The 10810-nt window shown below is 37.4% G+C and overlaps 2 protein-coding genes across 6 annotated transcripts; one reads left to right on the top strand and one right to left on the bottom strand.

Moving 5' to 3' along the window:
• Nucleotides 1–374: 374 nt before the first annotated feature.
• Nucleotides 375–10341, top strand: LOC103418031 (uncharacterized). Of its 5 annotated transcripts, none has more exons than XR_011571981.1 (9): nt 375–602; nt 915–992; nt 1360–1409; nt 1530–1583; nt 1846–1898; nt 1993–2065; nt 2359–2416; nt 2495–2754; nt 2928–3097. XR_011571981.1 is itself a non-coding variant. In XM_070806408.1 (9 exons), exons 1-9 carry the CDS (start codon nt 534–536, stop codon nt 10031–10033), a joined length of 513 nt encoding a protein of 170 aa, XP_070662509.1. In that variant the 5' UTR covers nt 375–533; the 3' UTR covers nt 10034–10341. The 5 variants fall into 5 exon arrangements, 3 of the variants coding, with proteins under 3 accessions (XP_070662509.1, XP_028954879.1, XP_070662513.1); XM_070806408.1 differs by lacking the exon at nt 2928–3097 and adding an exon at nt 10025–10341 and having other exon boundaries at nt 2495–2563; XM_029099046.2 differs by having other exon boundaries at nt 2495–3097.
• LOC114827697 (1-aminocyclopropane-1-carboxylate oxidase homolog 1-like) lies at nt 3340–5132 on the bottom strand. Its single transcript, XM_070806367.1, has 3 exons — nt 4460–5132; nt 4003–4327; nt 3340–3792 (listed from the first exon to the last, which is right to left on the bottom strand). The coding sequence occupies exons 1-3, from the start codon at nt 5002–5004 to the stop codon at nt 3535–3537; spliced, it is 1128 nt and encodes a 375-aa protein (XP_070662468.1). The 5' UTR covers nt 5005–5132; the 3' UTR covers nt 3340–3534.
• Nucleotides 10342–10810: the final 469 nt, after the last annotated feature.

Raw genomic sequence — 10810 nt, 5'->3', positions numbered from 1 at the left:
TTCAGTCATTTTAAAAACATTTTCAAACAAATTTTTAATAGTACACAATTAATTTTAAATTTAACTAATACTTATACCTATTTAATATAAGGAAAAATAGTAAAAAATGCTTCAATTGTTTTAGTTTTAACGATAATGACAAAATAAAATGTAAAGTAAATAGTATCAAAATTGACTTTTTAGTATAAAAATATAATTTTTCATTAAAATAAATCGTACCATGAACTTTTCGTGAAAATTCTCTTTAATTTATTTGTCTCCACCTTTAATTTTTGCCACACATCATGATCGTGAATGTATTCTTTGGTTTGGAGGGAAAGGGAATTGATACTCAACCTCTTTCTTTCTTTATTCCTAAAAAAAAAAAATTTGAAATTGACAATCACGCCTTTCGCTCTCAACCTCTCTCCCTCCCTCCCTCCCTCCGATATAAAGACCCTCCTTCCGCACCAAAATTCCTCTTCGTTCCCACGGATTCTTCCCCATCGTCACACTCCAACCGCCGTCTTTCCCGCCAAATTTATTGTCGAACTATGCCTCCGTCCTCCGACCCCGTCGTCCCCACCGTCACACCAGTCACCATATCCTACTCCGAGCTCCAAGTAACTCTCTCTCTCCCCCTCCTCTAAGTTCTTTTTGTGGTTGCCGAGAAAATTGAGCATGAGAGTTTGGTTTGATTGCCTATAATTTTTTTTTTTCTGTTTGGGTGCTCAGAAACTCAAGAGAATTCGTTGAAGTTAGAGCAAAATTTTATTTCAGTTGACTTTGTGGTTGTTATTCTCTTCATTCTCAGCAACCAAACAGAATCTAATTGTTTTATTCATAGTTTTGTTTAATTGCTATGTTTTAACTCGTCGATCATGTCGAGAATTCGATTTTTCTAATTATCGTTTTTTGATTTTGGATTGATACAGGACAGGGACAAAGATTTGTCAGTGAAGATTGAAGAAGGATTTGGACCAAATGGGTTGGGAATCCTATCAATCACTCAAGTATGATTTCGTTATGCGATTACCGTTGTTAATTACTGATTATCTCTTCCATTACCAGTTTTGGTAAGTTAAAACTATATGTGCAGAAAGAATTTGTTAACGAATCGGTTAAAAAGATAAACCACATGAACTTGCATATGTAATGTCGGGGTACTTTCTCCGTCATGTAGATTGTAGATTGTGCTGTTTGGGCAACGATATTTTGCTCCATTATTCCATTCATAGCTCATAAATTATGATGTCTCATGCTGTTGTTTTGATGCTTCATACCTAATCGATTCTTGTGAGAGCTAGCGTTTTGTTGTAAACTGATACGTATTTTCTTTCTAGCATCTTTGTAATTGTTTCTTTGAGTTTTCAATTGCAGGTTCCGGGATATTCTTCCTTGCGCGGGAATCTTCTAGGCTTGTCACCTAGGTATATCCCTTCTACGTAGGATTTTCATGTTCATTTTAAGTTTTAACTGCAATTCATAATGAATTTAGGAAGATAGTTTGTTATAGCACTGCTCATGGGAGTTTTCTTTTTGTTTATTAGATTAGCCAATCTGCCCGAAGAGGTGAAGAAGGAACTTGAAGATCCTCATAGTAGGTAAGTCATTTTAGTCCCATTGTTATACTTTGATTTCTCTTAAGCCGTTGGCATAATTTTCGTGTAAACACAAACATCAATCTATGTTTTACTTACAATAGAGAAAAATTCCAAAAATCCCTGCCGCATCTCAACTCTTGGATTTTCAGAGACTATGGTCTTGACATTATTAACTAATAATTTACGTAGTTTTATTGCTTTTCTTGGGAATCTTTACAAAGTTTTATTGCTTATCTTCTTTTTACCTGCCATCCATGTTTAGGTACAATTTTGGATGGAGTCATGGAAAAGAGAAGCTGGAATCTGGAAAGCCTGGTATCACTTTATGTTCTTTGTTTTAAATTTTGTTTCTTTGGAAACTCTAAGAACTTAGGATCATTCATTTTCCGTTTGTGTTCTGGTTTTGCAGATACGTTAAAAGGCTCGTTTTATGCAAATCCAATATTGGATAGCCCTACAACAGATGAATCTCTAATTCAAAGGTAAAAGTCAATAGGGACATCAATCATAATCTGAGTACATGTGGGATCTATTTTGTCTGAGGTCACACAGTATATGGCTCATACCAGTAATGTCTGGCCAAACAGTTGTTTGTGTTAGTTATGAATAACTATCATACATTTGATAAAGGTTTCCTAGAATTAACCAGGACAAATCGTCTTTATGCTGGGATATGTTTATCTTTATTTATCCTATTTGAGAACTTACAGATTTTGCGTAAACAGAACATAATACTTTGTGTCTGCTCAGATTTTATTTGTGATATGTATTGTAGGTATCCATCATACTGTGGTTCAAATATATGGCCCGATAGTGAATTGCCAGAACTAGAAGTCAGTATGTTTTCCTTTAATTTATGATTGTATTTTTTCATGATTATGTCATCACTGCATGTAACTTTTGATCTGTAGCCTTCAAAGCTCTTGGAAAGGTGTTCCTTGGAGTTGGGCTTATGGTCGCATATCACTGTGACAGATACGGTATGGTCTTTGTTGTTAAGGTTTACACTAAGAGAGCATAGCTATCCTGTTTAGTGTTTTTCCGGTCGCATTTTACACTTAAGTTTTCATGACACTTAAGTTTTCATGACGCATGTTGCAAACATCATACATTTTTCAAGCCAAATTTCTCTCTTGTCAGTTGTCATCATCGACTTCCTTTCCCGACACGGGTATTTAACTTTCACTATTGATATTCTTACAATAAGTGATCCGATACGAGAGAAACTCACACCTGAGGGATGCCACTATGGCGTTATCTCAAACCGTTCATTTACCGCCAGGTATTTTAACTACTATGTGATGCGTTTCAAAAAATCTCATCTTTGTTTTTTCATCAATGCAGGTACATTAGCCCCGAATCCTTTGGATACCTGGATCTACTACATATATATTAAAATTTGCATCGATTTTCTTCTTTTCTTATTCTCTGTATCTCTCAATTTTTCTTCCCCTTTTGTCAACCAACTTGTATGTTTTCTTTCTACATATATATATTTTAACTACTGTGTAAAACCGCTTCTTACAAACAAAAACATTCTCAAACAAGCCCACACTTATGGTATAATAGTATTGATATGCAACCGCAACCGCAACCACAACCACAGTTGAATTCGTTAAGCGCATGCCACAAAAACTGTAAACATGATGAATAGAAGTGTTAGAAAACCCCCCTTTTTTTTTTTTTTTTTTGCGGAAGATAGAGAGTTCGAAGCTATTACAATAATTTATAGGAGGGGAAGTTTCGTACCTGAGACGCAAGGGTAGAAACCCAACCCTTTCTACAAGTATATTAGACCATATGCAAACAGAAAACAAAATAATATGCATATCCAGAATTTTGTGGTGCGAAAGTGCTTTCAGATTAAACAAACCAATATATATTTTCATGCCAAATTATTTAGTAGACAGGATTTGTTCGTTGCGGTCTCTGCTTCTGTGCTCCTCCATGTCTAAGTTGGGATCTTAAAATGAGATAAGGCAGAGGTTCCATCTAGGCCTTTGTCATAGAAATGGGTGTCGTAGTCCCTCACAGTAGTCTCCCTGTACTTTGGAGGGTTGTCTTCTGATACCAACTCCTTAATAGGTCCATAGAGATTTGTAAATGGTAGCAAACCTGTGCTAAAGAAGCTGGCAATGGATATCCTTGGACCTTCACGGTTCGCCAATACCCTGTGTTCTACGCTTTTGAATCTATCATTTGATATGAGCTGAAAATCCCAAAAAGAATTGAACATAAAAGACCTAATTATGATAATCGAAGAATTCTAAGACATATTCTAAGAGAACGCTAACATGCGACCAAAGCTTGTCTCGAGTATTAGTCATTAACAAACTAGCTTAGTTTACGATACTATTCTCTTAATTTAATAGTAGTTTTTAGGGAGAAAAAAAAAGGGCAATTGTATACGTGTGCTTACTTGTAAAAGATCTCCAATGTTCACCACTAAAGCCCCAGGCACAGGGGGTACATCAATCCACTTATTTTGACGATCAACAACTTGCAGACCACCAATATGATCTTGCAGAAGGACCGTAAGGAAGGAATCATCAGCGTGCTTGCTTGTGCCCAAAGTTAACTCTGGCTGTGGACAAGCAGGATAGTAATGGCCTAAAACCTGTAGCCCCTTACTACAATCTATGCTATTCAAGTGGCTTGGCTTTAGCCCAAGGGCCTCCGACAACAACTCAAACAACAATTTCCCCAACTCCATTACTCGCTTTGAATACTCGATCAGTACGTCTCTGCAAGTTGAAAACCAGGAAAGCACATTAAACTTGTCAAAAGTATGGAGTTTAATGATCTAATCCATCAAGGAAGGAATCTGCACCAGGTTACTGTCACCAATTAAACCAGAGAATTGGGTTGTCAAATACCTGCATACTTCTGGCAAGTCTTCTGGCTTAGGAGGATATGGAGCCATGTAACACTTAAAAGTATCCCTCCAATTCGTTGCCAGTGAACTATAAAGATCAAAGTTGCTATTGTAAAACAAAGGTTTAGAGTGATCACGAGTGTAAAACTCTTTCTTGACTCGAGTGTCCTGCTCATAAAACCCACGTACCCCATCCTTTATCGCCTCCAGAACACCTACAGGTATCCCATGATTCACTATTTGAAAGAAGCCCCAAGTCTCTGATGCCTCTCCAACTTTTGCAACAATCTCATTGCGCTTAGTTGGATTACCATGGTCTTCAAGGTCTATTAGCGGAATGCTAAACTGGGTGGCTTCTGAGTCAGTGCTTGTATTGTTGATGGAGTACTGATCGTCCAATTGTGGTGGTTGATGAAAAATTCTAGGAACCTCGGCTACCCCGGCATCAACAAGACCCTTAACGCCTTCCCTTGTCTCATCAAAAGCTTTCACTTCGCGTTTTCGATCGTAATTGTTTGGAACCTCATTGGTGTTGGGAGCTACCATCTTCGCTTGTGACAAATTGGTAAAGCTTGAAGTTTTAGTGGATATGAGGGTAATACTAGGTGTGGTTCAGACAATAATGAGTGGGCAGGAGTTGGAAGAAAAGAACCCAATCAGCATTAGAAGAAGAAAAAAAACCCCACACGAAACTATAACAAGGCAAAAAAGACAACTTATGGTGATATGTCAAAGTAGCACAAGGAAATCAAGAATCTCACCAATGAACCCCAGCCAGATCAACATCATAGTTAGCAAAGCAATCCGCAACTTGTAAACCCATATCTATCTACTTGTAAACCCAGAGTTTTTTTGGATCATTCTCACGATACAAAATAAATTAGTTTTTCCTTGTTTCTAAATTATTAAGTTTTAAGTGTTTTTGTAAGTATAATTTTATCGATGTCTTACATGTGAAAACAAATAATTTTCTTATATAAAGTGAGGGCATATTTTTTTACGTCGCTCCGGGCCTCAAAAATCTTTAGACCGGCCCTGCCGGAAACACCAAGCTCGAGAAACAGGACGTGAAATAAGAACAAAACAGCAGGAGTCATGTCAAGAGACTCGCTACGTTGTAAGAAATCAATAGTTGTCTTTACTTCCTTCTCTACAGTGCTAATTAGTGTTGGATCTGTGGCGGAACCCAACCCATATTCTATGCCCGGAACCGTGCCGTGCCGTAAGGGTAAATGTGATTGTTTCGTCAAGAAATTGAACAAAAAGGTTGGAACTTGTCATGTCAGGGTCCTCGGACGCCAGAATATCAAACCATGAACGAAAGGCATAAGAGAAAAGCATATTGGGTTTAGTGATTTGTGAGGCCCAAATTTTTTACTGGGGTTTGGTGAAAATTGCCTCTTCACTCTTTGCATAATTAAAGTCATACATAATCTTTCAACTTATTCACTTATTGTCAATTAATTTTGGATAAAATTCTCACAATGTAACACAGTAGTAGAGTATGCTATTCACGTGTCGGGCTTGACAGCCACGTATAAGCTTCGTGGCCATAACAATGGCCTTTGGTATTGGCCTATCGGGCCAAGGTCAGTAGCGGATCATTACGAAGGTACTATTGCGAGAGAGACAATTGTCAATGTTGTCAATTACAACTGTGGCAAAATTCAGCAGCAACCCAGATTCGAAGCGCAGCTCAGGAGTCTTTTACCTCAAATAACTTCAGCATTTGGTGCAAATAAGTCGGTTCTTGTGACAATTGATGAACTTAAAAAGCAGCAGCAGAGTTCAGATGCTACTGGTAAGTTTGTCAATGCCATTTGTTTATCGATGATGAAATGAAATCTGTCTTACTCTTCTATTGAGAGGCTTGTACGTGGCTGTCAAGTATTTTCTATCAAATTGTTTCTGTTGTAGTGGTGGAGTGGGCAAATGAAGCTCTTCAAGGTTGCATCCTTTTGATAGATTTTGTGTTGTAGTATTTCACATTTTCTGAGTGAGTAACATGTGCTTTACTTGATCCATACCAGCTAACTGGTGTGATGAAAACTGAATATCGCGTTGCTAGAAGATCGTCTTTGCGGAATGATTTTGCTGAAGGTGTGCGGGCAGTTTTGGTGGACAAGGATCAGGTTCGTTAATTATGCTCAAGATTCCTTACTTGAAAATCACTTGCTGACGGAGTTGCTGCAACATAAACCATTACAGCCTGTACTAGACCTACAGTTATATAATCATCTTACTTTCCTTGTATGAGAACAGGTCGTTATCTTTGATGAAATTGAGGTTCATCATAAAATCAATTGGTAATATGGGAAGTTGCCCAATATCATATAAGCACATAGCTAAACTTTGTCCCTCACCAATGTAGGATAACTCTCAACACGTCCCCGCACGTGTGACGGATTTTCAAGCCTACACGTGGACAACAGCTAGGTGACGTGAAGTGCGTGTGGCCATTGGGCTTCACACGTCAACAACTTGGCTCTGATACCATGATGAAATTGAGGTTCCACCATAAAACCAATTGACAATATTGAAAGTAGCCCAAATTCATATAAGTACATAGCAAGCCTTGTCCCTCACCAACGTGGGACAACTCTCAACAATCTTTTGCTTCTGTTTTTTGTCAATGCAGAATCCGAAGTGGAACCCGTCAAAGTAAGAGGGAGGTGAATCAGAGTGAAGTGGAAGCTCTCTTCGAGCCATTGAGCCCGAACTTTGAGGAGTTGAGCATGTGACTGACTGGCATGTGAAAACCAAGCCATTGAAATATATTCACCGTTGTGAAAAATAAGTTAGATGAAACTAAATGAGATTTTTGTAAGTTCTATACGAGAGCAAACACTTGGTGATGTGGAATGATAAGGAGATAAGGATTGACACTTGTGGTAGACTTACCAGGATTTGTGTAAGATTTATGGTTGTTGCTTACATTATATAAAAAGACAGTGTTAAGGTACCTTGTCCTTTCAAAACATTGGTTATATATGGCATGATGGCATCCATTTGGGTGTATCATATGGTTCATTTGACTAGGAAAGCTAGCTAATACAAGTTTATGTTAGACGGAGTCAAGTTTCCTGTTCAAACAGAAACTCTTCAGTTGGTTTACTCAGTCAACAACACTTATCAAGTAGAGCTTCTGTTAAAATCATTTGAATTTTTAAATATTTGTTTTGTCAGAATTAGTTATAGTATTTGAATTTCAAAATGTAAGCTTGTTAATAGGGTTTTTGAAACCCTGATGTAATCTGAAAAGTGATTATAAAAAGGTTGCTCCCTACAACGTTGAGGGTATGCAATCACAGTGAAAACCTTGTGTAGTCTTATAGCTTTCCTGCGTGTTTTGTCTTCCCTGCAATCCTAGTTCTTATAGTTTAATCCTAATGCCCGTTTTGCATTAGTTTTTAGCAGTGGAGCCTAAAAATGGTCCATTTGGGTGTATTATATGGTTCGTCTCCATTTGGATATATTATATTAGAGCACCACTTAATAGTTAATACAACGATCCAATAGATTGTTGTTCTAAGTTCATATCTTATAAATAGTTGAATCATTTATCGCTTATCTTGAATAATTTTTTTTAATTATTCCTTCACATTTGGGTTTTTTTGTAATCACTTTTGTTTATTATGTGATTGATGTCATGTTACTTCTCAAATGCTTCCAAATTCCAAACTAAAATAGTGCATTATTGATGGTTGAATAGCTGTAATCATCCCAAGAAGTCATTGTTTATAATCTATTGGATAGTCTTTGTCCTTTCATGCATGTTTGTTTCTTTCTTCCTTTTCGCTCTTTCACTGCACCTTTACGGCCAACCGGCAGTATGTCGTTTCTCAAGTTCATATTCGAACGTTATTATATTATAAACTTTTCAATTCTAGTAATGTGAGACAATGAGATAACCAAAAAAATTCTGCCCAAACGCTAACGTGTATAACATCCATCTTGGTGTATTATATGGTTCATTTGCCTAGTAAGGAAAGGCGCTTCTAATAGAAATATAATCCTAATGCGCATTTTGCAATAGCTTTAGCAGTGTAGGAGCTTAAAACGATCCATTGGGGTGTATTATATGGTCCACCCCAATTTGGATGTATTATATCAGAGCACCGCCTAAAAGTCTATTGGGACATCAATCATAATCTGAGTACATGTGGGATCTGTTTTGTCTGAGGTCACACAGTATATGGCTCAGACCAGTAATGTTTGGCCAAACTGTTGTTTGTGTTAGTTATGAATAACTATCATACATTTGATACAAGCTTTCTTAGAATTAGCCAGGACAAGTCGTCTTTATGCTGGGATATGTTTATCTTTATTTATCCTACTTGAGAACTTACAGATTTTGCGTAAACAAAACATAATACTTTGTGTCTGCTCAGATTTTATTTGTGATCTGTATTGTAGGTATCCATCATATTGTGGTTCAAATATATGGGCCAATAGTGAATTGCCAGAACTAGAAGTCGGTATGTTTTCCTTTAATTTATGATTGTATTTTTTCATGATTATGTCATCACTGCATGTAACTTTTGATTTGTAGCCTTCAAAGTTCTTGGAAAGCTGATCCTTGGAGTTGGGCTTATGGTCGCATATCACTGTGACAGACAGGGACGAAGCCAGACATTTGGGTGAATGGGGGCATCCTCGAACATATTTTTTCAAACATATACGAAACGACACCGTTTCGTTTACATTTTTTAAATTTTTTTTTACCAGGACCAAAACGATGTCGTTTTGGCTTGGTTTTGAAAAAAAATAAAATAAGACCCAGCTCTGCTTCTACAGAACCAGATCGGAGAGTAGAACCAGAAAAATCGCAGTGTGGGCTTTGCTGCTGTAGAACCATATCAATTTGAGCAGCACGAGATTATCTTGAAAGTTTTGACTGCTTCAGAAAAATTACACTAAAAGTTCATGATGCTATGGTATATAAATATAACATGTATCTATATATGCATGCTTGATGGGTTTGATCACTGTCGAATTTTTGTATTTGCTGTTCTCAAATTTTTGTTTGTGTGCTTGGTTTAGGATCTCTTCTTTCCAAAGAAATTTAGAAAGATCTGCTCTCCACCATTGCCGAATCTCAAGCATCTGAAGGTCATCATGCCAGCATCAGAAAAATCTCAGTGGGGGCATCCGCCCCCCTAGGCCTATGGTGGCTCCGCCCTTGGTGACAGATACGGTATAGTCTTTGTTGTTAAGGTTTACGCTAAGAGAGCATAGTCATCCTGTTTAGTGTTTTTCCGGTCTCATTTTACACTTACATTGTCATGACAATTTCCTACATGACAATTTCCTTTATTGTCATGCTTAAAGCGGGAGCCTTGTGCACTGGGTACGACCTTTATTGTCATGACAATTTCCTACATGATTTTGTTTCTGTCCTGGCCAGAAAACAAGTGCCGTATTAGTGTATTACGAGCACTCATAAGACCTAAGATATAAGTTGAGATGACACAACCTATGATCTTGAGAAAGGATTAAATCAAGATTTCTGAATGTTTTACATGATTTCATCACAAGAACTTTAAATTTATTGTCTCTCGTACAGAAAGGATAAAGAATGCTTTGAACCCGAACGTTGAGGAGTTGAGTGTGTGACGGACTGGCATGTGAAACTAAGTTAAATGAAACTGCATGAGGAGAAAGCACTTTCACTTGGACGCTTTTAGTGCTTTTGTACTGCGTTCTATATGGCCAGTTATGAACTAACATTCTGATTGTGGTTATTTGCGTGGACTTGTTGGAGGAATATGAATTATGCTTTCGGTTTCTGAATATCCATAGTTTGATGCACTACTCTCTGATTATCCAATTAAACCCAAACTTAAAACCATTCGTAAATATATAGAATAGTATTAGCCAAAATGGCGTTAAGACCTCCTTTAGTCTCAATGAGTTTGGTAAACAAGAAGGTGCTCGTAGAAGCTTTGTAAAAGTGTGCCTCTCAATTCAAGGTCTTGTATTCGAATCTCCTATCTAATAGTGACACAAATCCCTTGTAAAGGGGAGAAGGAAAACACTTTGGTAGGGAAGTGCTCCCCTCTAGCTCCACTCTTGAGAACGTGGTAACTTCTTAATGAACAACCTACAAGTCTGACCATGTGTCACCCGTACTGAATATTCACTAATGTGATGTAGCATATATATACTCAACTAATATGGTTACAATTTGTAATTAGATGGACCGGTTTTGACAAAACGCAACAAAGACAGTCTTACAAGTCTGATCATGACGCTCTTACTTAACATTCATTTGCTAATTCAAAATCTCAAATTTCTAGTTTAGCACGTTCACCTCAGTCAATACCGACCGACAAAAAGTCATAAGTTGGGA

Source organism: Malus domestica, chromosome 02 (genome assembly GCF_042453785.1).
Source record: "Malus domestica chromosome 02, GDT2T_hap1".
NCBI classification, from domain to species: Eukaryota; Viridiplantae; Streptophyta; class Magnoliopsida; order Rosales; family Rosaceae; genus Malus; species Malus domestica.
The sequence above is the reverse complement of the archived record's forward strand: the minus strand, read 5'-3'. Positions and strand labels throughout refer to the sequence as shown.